This window comes from Amblyomma americanum, chromosome 4 (genome assembly GCF_052857255.1).
Source record: "Amblyomma americanum isolate KBUSLIRL-KWMA chromosome 4, ASM5285725v1, whole genome shotgun sequence".
Lineage (NCBI taxonomy): Eukaryota > Metazoa > Arthropoda > Arachnida > Ixodida > Ixodidae > Amblyomma > Amblyomma americanum.
Genome location: NC_135500.1, coordinates 55387983 through 55404951, shown reverse-complemented (window position 1 = coordinate 55404951; position 16969 = coordinate 55387983). Strand labels below are relative to the sequence as shown.

The 16969-nt window shown below is 49.4% G+C and overlaps 1 protein-coding gene across 1 annotated transcript in view; it reads left to right on the top strand.

Moving 5' to 3' along the window:
* The window catches only part of LOC144129507 (nose resistant to fluoxetine protein 6-like), a 224208-nt gene that overhangs the window by 194978 nt on the left and 12261 nt on the right, over nt 1-16969 (top strand). The window contains exons 12-13 of the mRNA XM_077663668.1: nt 6279-6399; nt 10838-11024. Of these exons, the coding sequence (XP_077519794.1) occupies nt 6279-6399; nt 10838-11024 (308 nt within the window). The remainder of the gene's footprint in view (nt 1-6278; nt 6400-10837; nt 11025-16969) is intronic.

The window sequence follows — 16969 nt, the reverse complement described above, 5'->3', positions numbered from 1 at the left end:
TAGTCCGGCTGGCTTAGTCGGCGGCATCTTGCGACGTTGGCACTCGCGGCAAGTTCTGACATAACGCTGGACAATTGCAGCAACCCTGGGCCAGTAGTACTTTTGGCGTATCCACGCCAAAGTGCGGGAAAAACCCAAGTGACCAGAAGATGAGTCATCATGGAACGCGTGCAGGACTTCGTCGCGCATGGCCGCACGTACGACGAGCAGATAGGCAGCTTCCGTGGGTTGTAGTTTTTCTTATACAGAACGCCATCGCGCAAACAGAATGATGACAGTCCACGTGAGAAGATTCGCAGGGACGACGCAGCGCTTCCTTCAAGATACTCAATGAGAGGCCGTAGTTCACTGTCGTCCCTTTGGTGTTGAGTGAGGACGGACGTGGAGATGGCACCGAGAAAAATGGAATCGTCGTCAGGATCAGCTCGGTTATCCTCGATAGGAGCACGAGACAGACAGTCAGCATCACTGTGCTTCCTACCGGACTTATAAACGATGGTGACATGGAACTCTTGAAGGCGAAGGCTCCAGCGTGCAAGCCGTCCCGAGGGATCTTTGAGGTTCGCCAGCCAACAAAGTGAATGGTGATCACTGATGACTCTAAAACGGCGGCCGTATAAATACGGGCGAAATTTGGTCACTGCCCACAGAATTGCCAGGCATTTTTTTTTCAGTAATGGAATAGTTCGCCACCGAGCGTGACAAGGTTCGGCTTGCGTATGCGATGACACGTTCGATACCATCATGCCACTGCACAAGAACCGCACCGAGGCCGATGTTGCTGGCGTCGGTGTGCAGTTCAGTGTCGGCTGACTCATCGAAGTGGCCAAGGATGGGCGTACTCTGGAGACGAGTGCGGAGGTCTTCGAAGGCCTGTTGTTGCTCTTGGCCCCAGAGGAACGGTTCGGCATCTTTCGTGAAGCGGGTGAGGGGCTCCGCGATCTGGGAGAAGTTCGGCACAAAACGCCGATAATAGGGGCAGAGACCCCGAAAGCAGCGCACACTGCGCTTATCGGTTGGCACGGGAAAAGCAGCGACGGCGGCTGTCTTATCGGGGTCAGGGCTGACTCCCTTAGAGCTCACGATGTGGCCGAGAAACTTCAACTCCTGGAAGGCGAAGTGACACTTTTTGGGCTTGAGGGAAAGACCGGCAGAACGAATTGCTGCGAACACAGCGCGCAGGGGCCTCAGGTGCTCTTCGAACGTGGCGGAGAAGATGACTACGCCATCTAGGTACACTAGGCAAGACTGCCATTTTAGATAGGCAAGCACGGTGTCCATCATCCGCTGAAATGTAGCAGGAGCCGAGCACAGGACGTAAGGAAGCACCCGGAATTCGTACAGACCATCCGGTGTAATAAAGGCGGTCTTTTCCCGGTCGCGTTCGTCCACCTCGATTTGCCAATAGCCACTGCGTAAATCTGTTGACGAGAAGTACATGGCGTGGCGTAACCGGTCCAGGGAGTCATCAATGCGTGGCAGAGGATAAACGTCTTTTTGGCGACTTTTTTTAGACGCCTGTAATCAACACACAACCGCAGGGTTCCATCTTTCTTCGCCACTAGAACAACAGGCGATGCCCACGGGATCGTCGACGGTTGTATCACGTCGTCTTGGAGCATGTCTTAAACTTGTCGGCGAATTGCATCCCGTTCCTTCGAAAAGATTCGATAAGGCGGCTAGCATAACGGTCGCTGGTTTGCGTCAACTATAATGCGGTGCTTTATGAGCGGAGTCTGCCCAACCTTGGAGGTGGAGGCAAAACAGTCGCGGAAAGTCTCGATAATGCTCTCGATGCAGCGTTTCTGATTAGACGGGAGGTTCAGGTTCACGTCGGTTTTTATGGGAGTGGTCGGTGCCTCCACTGATGCCGGGATTTCGGACAGCGAGTGCGGTCCCGCGGATTCGCTAAGTTCTTCGAAATATGCTATGGCTGTTTTGCCAAACACTGGGGTTCGGAACCAAAATTGGTCACTAAAAGTTCGGTTCGCCCACTGTTCACTGTTCAAGCTACACAGACTTGCCGACCCAGGATCAGTGAGATATTGGTTTCAGCGATACCACGAGTGCTGGGGCTGTTATCACACTCGATGGTAGCAAACAAGCTGGCTGGGAACGGGATCAGTACGTGGTTGTCACAGGCGCATAACGTAGCCATGCGTGGCTCGGTATTGTCGTCGACAGGGCCTTGAGTGGAAAACGACACTATTAGCTCCTGGAGGTATATAGCGGCACCGTACTCCTGAAGGAAATCCAAACCGAGTATGAGGTCATTGGAGCACGCGGGTAACACAGCAAGCAGCCATGGAAAGTAACACCGTGGATCTGGATTCTTGAAGTGCATACACCGATCGGAGTTACCACGTGGCCACCAGCTGTCCGGATTTGCGGCCCATACCAATGAGTCAGAACCTTCCTCAAGGCTGTGGTTAACCGTCTGCTCATTACAGAAAAATCCGCGCCGGTATCCACTAGTGCGGTAACGTCGTGGTTGTCGGCGGATACCGGTATTTCGGCGGAGACCAGTCGGTCGCAGCGCGTCGTCGAGGTCGTCGGTTCAGGTCGTCGTCGGTCGGAGCGTCGCGGCGAATCGTCGGGTGGAGGCTCTTGACTCGGCCTTGTAGCGGCAGCCCTACCCCCGGAGGACGCCGTCTTCAGTTTTCCCGACGTGAGGACGTGCATCTGAACTGGCCAGAGGATGACGGGCGGCCGGGCAAAGAGAACCGCCTTGGGGATGGCGATCGGGACTGGCGTCGCTGCGAGGTCGAAGATTGCACGTTATCAGCCAAATACTGTTCGATATCCCGTGGTCTTTCACCGTAGCGTGGTCGAGGTGCGTCAGGTGAAAAACCCCTTAAACCCATTCTGCGGTAGGGGCAGTGGCAGAGGGTGTGGCTGCGCTCCCCGCAGTGGTAACAGAGCGGCCGATTGTTTGGCGTACGCCAAACGTGCGCTTTGCTCACGGGTGGCCTGAACTCCTGCGGCACGGAGGGTGCAGTTGAGACTGGCTCCTGCAGGTAAGGCACAGGAGCGACGGGGGAAAAGGCTCGCATCGCTGGCCCGGGACTTCGTAGCGCCTCGTTGTACGTCATAACGGAGGGCGCCGGGTGTGGAGCTGGGGGTGGCTGCACAACTCGTTGTATTTCTTCGCGGACCACGTCCGTTACGGCAGCGACGCTGACGTGTGGAGCTTCAAAGCGAAGTTTCGCCATTTCCTCGCGCATAAGGCTTCTTAAAAGCTCCTGAAGATCATCGGCGGGTAGCGACGTAGGCGTGCACTTGGAAGCGGCTGCTACAGTAGCCTGACGTCCGTAGTGGGCGCTCCGTTCCTGCAGAGAGCGCTCGATACCCATTGCCTCCTTGGTGAAGTCGGACACTGTTCGTGGCGGGTCACGGACCAGTCCGGCAAATAGCTGCTCTTTTACGCCACGCATTAAGTGGCGTACCTTCTGGGCTTCGGGCATAGCAGGGTCGGCCCGATTGAACAGTCGCGTCTTATCCTCTATGAACATCGCGACGCTCTCATTCAGCTGCTGTGATCTTGAGCGCAGGGCTATTGCAGCCTTCTCTTTTCTTTCGCTTCTGGTATATGTCGCCAGCAGCTCTCCACGAAAAGCCTCCCAGGTGGTAAAGGAAGCTTCGTGGCTCTCAAACCACGTTTGGGCCGAGTTCTGCAGCGCAAAGTAGACTTTGCGCAGCTCGCGCTCGCCGTCCCACTCATTGAAACCCGCCACTCGGTCAAAGCTGGCCAACCAGTCTTCGACGTCCTCAAACCTCTCACCGTGGAATGACGGGGGCGACCGAGGCGTGTGAAGAACGAACGGTGGGGAATTCCCGGAATGCTGACTTGTCTGGCTGGCCGTAGCGGACGTAATGGCCCTTGCTGGTCTTGCGAGTTGGCCGAACTCTGGCTGTAGGCCTCGCAGGTGGCGGCTCGCCTTGTGGACTTGTGTTGTAGCCACGCGTTGAGAACTGACGTCAAGAGTGTTCTCGAGGTCAGCGTACAGGGCCCGTCACCCAGCACCTCCACCAAATATGTCACCGACAAACGGGCGAAGCACTCAAACCAGGTTTAATTAGACGCGCTGGAAGTGCAAGACAGCAGGGAGCTCGAGCGAGGAAGAAGACGAATCCCCTAGCCCATCGAGTGCGCATGGCATGGCAAGTCCCATCTAAAACAGTTCAGCCGCTGTATGGCGCCACTGGATTGCTTGGTACTGTTGCATTCACACCATATGAACGTAAGATACGCGCAAGTTCATCACTGATGCCTGGGACGTATGGAAGTGCCGTTCGCGTTTCCGAAGTTTTGGTTGGCCGCTTCTTAGGGCGGTCAAGTTTTCGCTGCATGGAGTCGATGATGTGCACCGGGTGATCACAGGTCGTCAAATCATGTCGTATGTGCTGCGATTCAGCCGCTTGGTCTTCCTGCCTGGAACATACTTGCATTCGTCGGAGGAGCGATGAGACAACAGAACGTTTTTGACAATCTGGGTGAATTGACCAATAACTGAGGTAACGGCCGGAGTGTTGGGGTTTCGGTAAACGCTGAAATTTAATCTTCAGGACTCTCTTGTGACAAGCAGGTACACAAAATGGGAGACGGCCATCGATTTCTTCTTCGACGGTGAACTGTATTGCTGGCTCTATGCTGTTCAGTTGTACAGTAAAATCTTTCGGTGCTTCTCTCTTCAGCACGCAAAAGCAGTCATCAACGTACCTTAGAAAACCATTGGGGGCGGGCGTGAATGCAGCGAGCGCGCGGCCTTCGATTTCTTCCATGGTCAGATTTGCGACCGTGACGTAGATGGAAGCTCCCATCGCAGCACCGTGAATCTGCTTTTAAGGGACGTTCTCTAACGTGAAATAGGTATTTGTCAGGCAGAAACGAAGAAGTCGAGTCACGTCTGGAACGTCGATAGGGGTCCTTTCAGGTAGCGTTGGGTCGGCTTCCAGGGCAGCGGTGCAGACTTTCACGGCAAGGTCTACTAGAACACTTGTGAAAAGGGATTTTACGTAGAAAGAAGCCATTATATCGCCGGTTTCTACTTGCAGGTGTCGAACTATCTCGACGAAGTCCTGGGTGTTGCTTGTGTGTGTAGGTCTTTTGCCTACGAGCGGGGAGATAACGCGGTGCAAAAATTTTGATAAATTCTGATGAGGCGAACGGGTGAAGTCTACAATAGCGCGCAACGGGACATCAGGCTTATGAAAAGCGGATGGCAAAGCGGAAAAGCGAACGGCACTCCCACACGTCGCAGGCATCAGTGATGCACTTGCGCGTATCTTACGTTCATATGGTGTGCACACTGCTTATGTACCATCTCTAAAACTGAGAAGCTAACTTATCAATGTCAAAGAGGGGCTTAAGAAAAAAAGATTCCCACGCGTTGTGTATAAAGTTCCATGTGCCGACTGCCCATCAGTATACATCGGCGAAACAGGACATTTTGCACGCAGATTACGTGAACATATGTATGATGTGAAAAACCGGCGCGCAGAACAAAATGCGCTTGGCGAGCACTCAGTATCTTCCAGCCGCAATATTAACTGGGCAGAGGCACGTGTGGTCGCCAAAGAGAAAGACAAAAAATGATGACTCTATCTATAATACTAATAGTAATGGGTTTGAGAACAGGAAATGGGGCAATATCTGTCCCATATATCGTTGGACACCTGCACCGCGCCGTAAGGGAAGGAATAAAGGATGGAGTGAAAGTGGGAAGGAAGAGAGGTGCCGTAGTGGAGGGCTCCGGGATAATTTCGACCACCTGGGGATCTTTAACGTGCACTGACATAGCACAGCACACGGGCGCCTTAGCGTTTTGCCTCCATAAAAACGCAGCCGCCGTGGTCGGGGTCGATCCCGGGAACTCCGGATCAGTAGCCGAGTGCCCTAACCACTGAGCCACCGCGGCGGGGTCGACTCTATACTGAGTCGCTGATTATTCATACCGCAGTGCATATTATCAATCGCAATGACGGGAATTTACCACCTATCTACACGAGATTCCTTGGATCGTATATAAAAGGCCCCACCACAACATTTTGCCTCATTGTGAACAAGGGTTCCGTGTGGGAGACGAAACGTCATTCCATCGTAATTTTTGGTCGTTGCGACTTACTAATATCATTTACCATCCCGACCATACGTGATTCCGTCAGACCCTTGACTAGAAGGTATAGCTTATAGCGTTGAAGGCAGAGTGTAGCTACTCGAGACAGAAGCTGGAAAATTTTGTTTTAACTCAGGCCATTTTTATGCATGCAATTCACAGTGAGCTCCTGGACAACATAACCGATGTCTACATGCTTCCTACCTACCACGCTGCCTGCTATTTCGGCGGATGCATCACTTTCTATGCCGTGGAACACTACAAGAACAAAAAGATATCAAAGGTAAGCCACCGAGCTTACAGAATTGGCTTGTAAAGAAACGCCCATGATGTTTGCTTCGTATGGCACAATGCGTACGTGTCTTCGGAAGAGGTTCAGCCCTCCTAGCTCTGGCGTCCTCACGCGTACCACGTGCTATGGCGTCTCAAATACTTGTACGTGGAAGTAAATCGGTGTGTCTGGAGAATGTGGTCTACTGTTTAAACTGCAGTCGCTGTGGCAGGCTACCAGAGCGCCTCCGCAAGCCCATGACGATGGCCAACGCTTCAGTAGAAATCCAGAGGGGTCGAGAAGTACTCTCCAGTTTGTGGAAAACAGTATTCGCTAAGGTAGGGAGGGCAAGCCTATAGGAATGTTCAGATCAAAGAAAATGGGAAAGTTCAGCAGCCACACGTGTTACATGTGGACGGGTGCGCGTTGTGTCTTTTCGGGACGGGACGCCGGCGGTTGGGCTGGAGGGGTGCCCCAACTGCTGCTGTCCGAGATGAGACTCCAGGACCGTGGCTCTCGCAACAACTCTTAGTGTCCCTAAACTGCGGTCTGTTCTTTATATGCTCCCCTCGTTTACCATGAGCGAGCTCAAATTTCCCGTGCGTCCGTGCATTTAACACTTCGAGTGCTTTTAATACGGTGAGCCTGGATTAATTACAGCGAGAGCTGTATATGGCACGTATGGTGAAAACATGACGTTATCGCCATCGGCGTCGTTTGCGCTCTTCCCCACTACATTCGTCTTTATCACTAATCTCCCTTTCTTCCTCTCGCTCATTTCACTCCATCCTTCGCTAGATCCACTCGCGGCGCCTCGCACGCAAGAATCGCGTTTTATGTAAATGGATAAGCGAGTTTGTGTGACGGTCTGTGACGGGAGGTCGCACGCAAGCGTGACGCACGCCCGCCCTGCACTTCTATCTCCGCCCCTTCACACCGCACCACTGGTTACTGCACTCGGCCACTCCACTTTCTCAGCAAAATGCAATCATTAGAGATTTCTCGTGGTGCTAGCGCAGGTCTGGCTGCGTAAGTGCAACAAATACCCTACAGCCCTATCCAGTTACTAAACGCTCCGAGTGGCATCAGTGATTAACGCACCGCAGCGGTGGCCAAGTGGTTGAGCATCCGCCTCGCATGCGGGAGGTGCGGGGTTCGACCCCAGTGCCGCCGGGTACCCGCCGGTGATACAATGGGTACAAGCTTTCCGCTGGTCTGGTGCTCGGCTTATTTAGGGTGAAATGCTTGGGAAATAGGTCTTCGACCCCACCTTGAGAATTTGAAAAATACATTGTGTCATGGCGCTCTTTGGCCATAGATGCCCTTGCGCCATAAAAATCCATCATCATCATCAGTGATTAACGCTACCCATCTCTCGCGAAGGTTCTCATTACCGCAACGGTAAAACTCGGATAATTTCTTTACATACATGATCCAGGGTGTTTCAAGGAAGCCCGCCACTGATTGAAAAATAGACTTCTTGAGGCACAGAGGTGGCTTCGTCAAATAACTATCAGTGTTGGCGGACATCAGAAGACAGGTCAACTACGCTGGTTTGCTGATTTCTGATCGTTAACTTTTAAGCTATTGCATTAGAGATTTGTAGCAAATTGTTAGTAAGAGCCATAGCAGGCTCTAGAATTTCGAAAACGCGATTACCATCGGTTCTGTGACTCAAAAAATTTGGCCATCTGGCGCCAAAAGATGCGCACGTTCGAAAAACGCGCCCCGTTCATGTCACTGCATGGCGCGGCGTCACGTGACCTGCTCTCTACTATGTGATCTGTAGCAGGGAGCAGCACATAGCAAGGAGAGGCGTGGATCCCAGCGCAGTCGCGACAATGCTGGTCATGTGGCACATGTGCTACAACGGGACCTGCCAGAGATGCGGGCTTTGAGAAAGCGTGCGTCTTTTGGTGCGAGATGGCTAAAACTTGTTGAGTAACAGCACCAAAGGCAATCTCGCTTTAGAAATCATAAAGGCTGGCTGATATCTCACTAAAGGCCTACTACAGATCATTAATTACAACTCAGCAGCTAAATATAATAACTGGAATGTTATTTTACATTTTAGTTAACCAGTTAACCAGTTAATATGATTCCCCCGTTTTTTTGATGCCCGTCAACTGTTACTATTGCTCTGCTACTGTCCACCCAAAACGATCAAGAAGCGTCAAGAACCTATTATAATATTACTGCCAGGCTTCCTTGAAACTGTATGCTTTTTTCTATATCATATATTTTGCGTCCTTCCTATCATCCTATTTTATTTGCGTGCATGTTAACTAATTGTTTATCGATGGTTCCTTTATAGGTGACTATACTCACAGCGTTTCACTGGCGAGTCCTAACACTAGAGTGAGATAAATAAGTTTTTGTTGTCGAATAAAGAAAAAAAATTGCATAATGGGATGGTCGTTCAGTATCGCTAAGCACGAAATAATCTGCGAAAACCCAGTTTTATTTGCAGGTGGGCACCAACGCCTCGCACCTGAAAGCGTGATTGAGATGTCCATTGACAGTTTTGCGGGTCTTCAACTTTTACATCATCAGTGCCAATTTACCCAATGTACGCCGGTGGCCCATGCTCCAGTGCCGCGTTTCCGCAGCAGTGTTGTCAACGCCAACGCGCATTGCTCTAGTACCATGTTTGTGCCACAACGTTTTCCACGCTAACCAATAGCACATCCTTCTGCGAATACGGCCACATAGGTTAAAGAGCGAATATTAGTTCGCTAGTAGTATAGTTGATGAAGACGACGTGCAGTGCACAGCGCCACAGTGTGCGAGTTTTACAGGATGCGTGATTGGCTGCGGCGACAGCCTAGTTCTCTCGAGCTGTGGCCAGCGAAGGTGATCTACTCGCGCCGCCACGGGTTCGAATCCCTGTCACGGCAATATTTTGTTTATCTATTTATGTATTTCTCAAGGTCACCCTCAAGGTAAAGCATCACAGAAACCGATGAGCCGGTTTGACCTCGTGAAGTAGTGCTCCCGCACTGAGAAATGTGGAACGAAAATAACACGCAGAGTTCGCAGTACCCAGGTACCGAGTGAGAGGCGAACAACCTGCCGAGTCAGGCACACGCCACCTTTTAGTGTCTGAAGATTTTTTGTTGTGCACGAGAAAAATTTTAGCAATAGGCAGACAGGAGAACCATTAGTGTTTAATATAGCGCCGAAGGCCAGCGCCCCGATCAAGGCAGCGCAGACATGTCCAAAACTCTAGCTCAAAAGTTGAAATTTGAAAAACTGTAAGGTACTCTCATTGAAATATTGAAGGTCATGCTCCATTCATCTGATATGTAGCAAAATTTATTCTTTTTAAGTGTTTCCATCAGTCTCAGCAAGCAGTTAAGACTGCCATAGGGAAACGCTTTTGACGATAACAAAAACGTCAATAGAAAACAAAACGCAAGACTGCAGTCGAGTGGTCTGCTCATATATTGATGGTTAGACTGAAATTTTACAATATACAAAAAATTGCTTCCATAAATGGTTTCCCGCTTAAAAGTATGCTTTTGTCCAGAATTGTTGGGTATTATAACAAATGTGAAATAGAGGCTGAATTCTTATGGACACGCTGAGGCGAGTAGAGCAATTTCTTCATAAGTGCAGGAACTGTGAGTGTTCTGGCGGTTCCTGACGAAAGTTGGGCAAGTACTCTTGCATTGCGCACAGAATGTGGCCCTCCTCATTTGACAAAACCACCCTGCAGAAAGTGTTTCATCAGGAAATCATTTTTCTCCCACTTGGGACTTTAAATTTCCTATTTTTTAGTTTACTAAGAATACTGTGGTCCGATACACGGCGTAAAATTGGATTTCATATGCATTCCTTTCTTTTAAGCTGTGGGAAAATTCTCCGCAGGAATTGCTCGAGTACTCGGAAATGCTGGGCGCCTACCCGCTACCGCCAAGTGGAGTCGCTCAGTGGTGTGGCGCCGCTTTGTGCAACTTTGTGCAGCATTTTATTACTTGTGTGACTCCTTCGCGTGCTATAATCCACTTTATTCTTTAAAAATGCATTGCCGGATCTAGCAGCTGGTGCCACCACGGTTAGCCGGCGGTTTTCAGGAGTAACAGAGTGGACACCAAATGAAGAGAAAGGTGGCAGGGAACCGGGCGCAGCGATGAGGTGGCGTCTGGAGTAAGGAAGATCGATCAAGGGAGCATTGGTCATGCACTACACAGGAGCCCTGCTCCATCAGCCAATTCCATGATACTAGCTGATTACGATGAAACTCAAGACAATGGGCAGCCTTCGATCTTTTCAGTACTGCGATGGGGATAAAAATTCAGGTTGTAGAGCTAGCACTGCTGGTGTGATCAAGTACCGAGCAGTCATTTTTTTTCTGTGTTGAAGAAGAAGGCTGCTTCTTCCCCAGTGCCTTCTCCCTAGAGCACACGCGTTGCAGGGCTTCTCCCGCAACGACCTTTGGAACTCGCAGGGCGTCGAGGCGGCACTGTGGGGGGCGGCTCTTGGCCTCGGCACCGCGTGCATCTTCTACAAGTACGAGTGGACCCGAGGCACCAGGCACGGAGATGTGGCCAAGGTGTTGATGGCCCTGGGCGACCGCGTCGTATGGGCCTCCGCGCTGGCGGCGCTCTGCTTCCTCTGCGTCACCGGAAGGGGCGGTGAGCACCACATCCGCTCGAAGGGAGTGTCATAGATGAAGCGCCCCCATCCCCCTTCCACACACAGGCACAAAAAAATGCACACTGTTTAGCATGGCTAAGCGACGAATATCGTGCAGTAGTTCCTGTTAAAATGGACACTTAAGGTCGTTACGAGCTAAAGGCATTTGACCCAAAGGCCTTTATCATAAGGGCATTTGGCCTAAATGCCTTTTACATAGAGGCGTTTAACCGGAAGGTATTTACTATGAAGGCCTCCGGCCTGAAGAAGTTTGCTCTCAGAACATTTGACGTAAAGGCCATTAGCACAGAGGGTTTGAAGCCTTTAACATGAAGGCGTTTCCCTTGAAGGCCTTCATCCAGGTGTACCCTTCACTCAGGCCTTCGCCGAAGGCCTGCCAAGTGTACACACCTGGCAGGTTGCCCACAACCCTGTGGTAGGTGCGCCGCCTGCGACAAAGCAGGCTTCAGATGCGCTCTTATGCCCGATATCGGAATGTACTCCTAGTAGTGCTACCTAAAAAAAATGCGAAAGATTTTGCATGGTTAGGCGAAATGCGAATTAGGTGCGCTAGCACTTCTGTTTTCACTTAGGTTTCGGTTCGAGGCTCAGTTTTCAGGGTCAGCATGCTTCAGACAAAGATCCGCGATATCGGACTTAAGCGTTAATGGGTTATTGCCAATATATGCTGAATGTTTCATCCTGTACATCCTGCCCGGTCCTCGTACCACTTCTTGGCGCAGTGGTGCCGATGTTAAGCGATGCGCCACTGCCCTGCAACGGCTGGTGCGGTTGCCGGTGGAGCTTGTGAGACCCAGGTTGCTCTTCCCGAGCAACCTCAAGGCTATGAAAAGAGGCTTCGAGGAAACGTCGCCGAAATCTGAGATTGAAGGTTTTAGTGCAAGCGCACTTAAAAAATAAAGAAGCTAGCAGTGGTTAAAAACATTGGTTGCCAATTCCGTATTTCTTGTCTGTAAATTGACTGACTGACTGGAAACTTTATTGGACGAAGTATTTGCAGGGATGTGTGGAGCGTTCCTTAAGGGGCTGTTCCTTACAAACACCATCAGGAGCTGGTAGGATCAAAGAAGTCGATTCTTCATAGAAGGATGTTGAGATTGCAATGAATGGCGTGCCTGCCTGTGAGCGGTAGGGAGGCCGGCTGGACGGTGGCGACGTTTCTCTTTCGAAAGAGGTACGGTGGTTTCATTGCGGAAGGGGTCGCTGCCAAGGTTTTATCAAGACGGTTCGTTGTGAGTGCTCTTGTCCCTGTGAGATCAGGATTTTTGTCTCGTGTAATGGAGCTACCGGTTCCTGTGCACTGTTTGATGTCATTGTCGTTGAGGAGGGAGTCATGAGACGCCTCCCCTCCCCGGGTATGATGAGGAATATTCCCAGGTGGCTTACATGGCGCCGCCAACCCTAAGAGCAGCATTCGGTAAGCGGTACGTGTTGAGCAGTAGAATGCTTTAATTCCGTTTACGCTGCACTTGACGTCGATTGAATCTGTGTCTGTGGTATTGAAATGTATGATGGCCACCTGAATGCCCGGCAGGGCTTTGGCGACCAGTGTAACATTCATGTAAGGTGCAAGACCGTGACGCCATGGGCATAAAGAGGCTAAGTACAGGGCACAGAGCCGTTAATTTTGAAAGTTTATAGTTCGTTTCCTGCTGAAAGAGAACGCTGGCTTGAGAGTGCGCCGCGGCAATGAAAAACTGTTGGGCAGCCCTAGTGTAACCAGGACAGTTCCACTGCCAAATACAGAGTAGGGAGGATGGATACTGTAGGCGATTACTTGAGCTGGCGCTAAAGAGAGCTGGTATCGTTATGAACTTCACTGCTGCACTACGTCGTTTCGGTCTTGGGGCGTTTGCGGAGGATCCGATGGAGCTTATCTACCGAACTGAGGAGTTGAGGGAGCAGATATTGCATTTTGAGTTGTGTGTATGTATACACAGGCTGATTTCTTGGAGAGGGCATTTGTCGCAGAGGCACTGGCTTGACATCGTGCTTTCAGGGTGGTTAGTAGACTCGTAACTTCAGTAAAAGTAGCCTCCCATTTCTGTTAGGGTTCGCTAATGAAGTTCATATGTGGCGTCGCGACAGATCTTGACATAGGATGATTAGAGTTCGGGGGCTTTATCTGTTGCATTATGTGTGTGTATATGTGTGTGTGTGTGAGAGAGGAGAGAGATAGAGGAGTGGCTTACGGACTTACAAGAGTCGATGAAGACGCCTGTCATGGAGTTGTCGCTGGGTGAGTGGAAGGGCCGGTCTGATGGTCTTGACCGGGGCTTGATGCCGGAACGAATAGCGGTGGTGTCTGATTCCAAGGGTGCAGTGCTAGAAGACGTCGGTGGCTCGTGTGTTGAGCAGAAGTGTCTTGTGATGCCGTAGGAGGAAGAGCTGCCGGCGTTTCCTGCAAAAGTGCGTCTCACTTTTTCCGCGCAAGCGAAAACAGTGGAGGACACACTCGTGCGGAGTAGCGGTCGAAGATTATCATGAAGGAAGTTGTTATCCACAGTAGTCACAATGCGCAAAAGCGTCAGTGTGTGGAGACACATCCCGCATGGTGGCCGATTACAAGGCAGTTTCTGCACATAATGGCTGTGGGTCGGCGGAGGCGGATACTGGTCACCACTCGGCCGGTGAAGGCACTTGGCGGGTGGGTGAGGGCTCTGAATAGAAGGATTGACACCTGAGCTAGTTGGTTATGATTCACAAAAAAGTTTAGCGCACTCACGACGAACGACAAGGTAGACAAGACAACAAAGGCGCTTTCTCGCCACTGAGCGTTTATTACAAAAAAACGCTGAATATAAAGAGAAAGATACAAAACCCCAACAAATCAAGCGTTCACGCAGGCCCATAGAAGGTAATCAAGCAGGTGCATCTAGATATAAAAACTCACTCATGCAAGACCACCATAGGGTCAGCCACACACGATTGCTCATTCTTGCGGATATGATATGCCTCAGCAATTTATCTAGTCAACTGGTCTGCATGGCGAAACAATATGGTAGTTTTATAACACAAAGGCTTGCAGCCTGTACATTTACTTTTACACTTTACATTAACACTTTACACACTTAAACACTTTACACTTTACATAAATACTTTTTACACTTTACATAAACAACTTACCCGATTGCCTAATAAATACCCGTGCCATTATGTACGCCGACGACACCTCATTGTTGGTGACCGCTAATTCCGTTGAAATAGCCAAGCATACTTTAAACTCAGAACTTCAGAGAGTCAATAAATGGTTTTTAACAAATAGACTCACTTTGAACATAGGTAAGACTAAATATATTATATTTGCATCCCCTTATAAAAAATACCAGAATACCTGCTCCGCAATAACGATATGAGATAAAGAAATTGAAGAAGTTAAGACTATTCAGTACTTGGGTGTAACCTTAGACGCTGCATTAAACTGGAAACCGCATATCGAAAAATTGCGTAGCAAACTATCTTATGCATGTTTCGTTCTGGCCAAAGCTCGGCGACATTTCGAAATACACACACTAAAAACAATATACTTTAGCTTCTTTCAGTCCCAATTAACTTACTGTATAGAATCATGGGGGTTCACTTACATCACTCACATTGAACCTGTTTTACGCCTGCAGAAGCGGGCACTGAGAATAATGACTTGCACAACACCATATACGCCTTCTCGCCCGTTGTTTTTTAGACTCCAAATAATGCCGGCATTGCAGCTTCGAGATTTTCGCGTTGCACTACTCGTACTAAGAGTCCTCTCCGGCACCTCCCCCTTTCCTTTGAACACATTCCATAGAGCCCCAACTTACAGCCGTTCAGCAGCACAGGGAAGATTTCTGGTTCCTACATCTCGCAATGACTATGGCCAGCGCCGCTTCGAGTATCAAGGGGTAAAAACTTGGAATAAAATCCCCTATGCAGTCTTTGCAACGTCGAATCCTTATATTTCACTAAAGACCTTTTTTCTGTCACAAATAATTACCTGATTTACAATGCAAATCGCTTAGTGATTGTCTCTTATTATTCTCTGTAGTGTCTATGTTGGGTTTGCCATTCATATGTCATTGAATAATCACTTCTAAGGCAACTGCGTTTATTTTGTATAAAAAATGCTGTTCCTGTCTTCATATGTTTTTTTGTCATGAGCCCTCTTGTATTTCTGTAATTTGAACCATCTTGCTTGTACGCTTTGCATGTTTCCACCATTCTTATGTGTATTATTTTGGCATGCAGTAGAAATCATTTGTCCTCACTAATCTCTTTGCTTTTATTGCATGGATCCATAACTAGCCTTTGGCTAAGGATCCAGACAGTGATGTTATGTACTGTACTGAAGAAATGATAATAAAAAAGAATTGAATTGAATTGAAATCAGTGCTTCGAAATATTGGACAAGGGCGGCTTTTTCAGGGACAAAAATTGCTCTTGAAGTCGCACATTTGGGCAACGGCCCGTTTGACAAATATAGGTCCGACCACGAGAGAAAGGAATGAGGTACACCACTCCATTCACACATTACACATAGCGGTTACCATTGTTCACAGTACATCCCTTCTTTTTGTCCCGCATGCCACTGCGCGCAGCAACCCGAGCACAAATACTGCGCACTTTTTGGGGGGAAGAAAAGAAAACATTCACGCCATATCGGTTACCTGCATTTTTAGTTGGTGCGAAAACCGATGCACATAAGGAACAGCCGCGATATTTTTCTTTTTCTTTGCCTCATCTGCACCTGGAGGAGAAGGTAGGTAGGTAGGCTTCAAACAGTGCTGGCACATACCCACTGCGGGGGAGTGGCCAAGACGCAGGCGGTTAATTGCTGGATACAGGAAAGGTTTGGCAGGGAAAGGAGTGGTAATAGCATGTAGGCTGATAGATTGGAAGTTGAATGGACAGGAGTCCTGTTAACTTGGAGCCCGATGACTGGACAATGGCTTAATGTGCATAATAATATACAATGCCTGTAATGTTTCAATGTCGTACTGACTGAGAGCGGGAAAAAGAAATTAGAATGCGAGTCGCTGCGTTTCTTGAAGGAAATTTTGCACAGCAGAGCGCACACTGCTGTCTTTTCGTCCAAGCAAAGAAGCGCCAATGGAAAGAACAACCGCGCGGGACACAGGCAAACCCAGTTGATGAAATGGAATTTTCAAAAGACGCTTCCTCAAATGAGAGAAGCGGCTGCAGAACCTATTTTCTCAGGTTCGGCACAAAAGGGACACAGTGGGGTACCGCCAGGCCAGATCTGTGAAGGTAGATATTTAGAAGGGGAACTCGGCAACGCAAACGCGTGAAAGAGACCTCTAGTCTGCGCGAGCGCTAGTCATTGCTACTCCATAAATGCAGAAGATGCTGATATTTGCGCGATGATGTAAGAGCAGAAGCAGCGAATTCCTGAAATATTGTGTAGCTGCGAAACCTCACCGCAGCTGTATATGCACAAGTTGGCAGGACAGCAATAATTGGGCCGCAGAGAGAGGCCGTCGCTAACGAATCTGCAACCTCATTTAAGTGAAAGCCCGTGTTACCTAGTACCCAAAGCAACCTTACCGAATTTAGGTGGAGCGGAATCAGGAACTTAAAGAGGCATAATCATTAAGACTCTGTGGGTGAGGATAAGGAAGAGCAAATGGACAGAGAGTCTGTCATAACCACAATCTAAGGAACGGTAGATTCTAATTTTCGTAAGGCTAAGATTACTGCTAATAATTGAGCCAGAAAAATTGGAGGGAAGTCAGGAAGACGGAGAGAAAAAGACCAACCCAGTGAAGGCGTAAAAATTCCCACACCTGCTTTTTGGCGATCCTGCGAGGCATCGCTAGCAATAAGAACATGAGAGGGAAATGACCTTAGGTGGTCTTGCAACAATCTGTGAAGAAGAGGAAAGGGCTGCAGTTTTGCATTCGATAGGAAAATGTCATCGAATTCAATC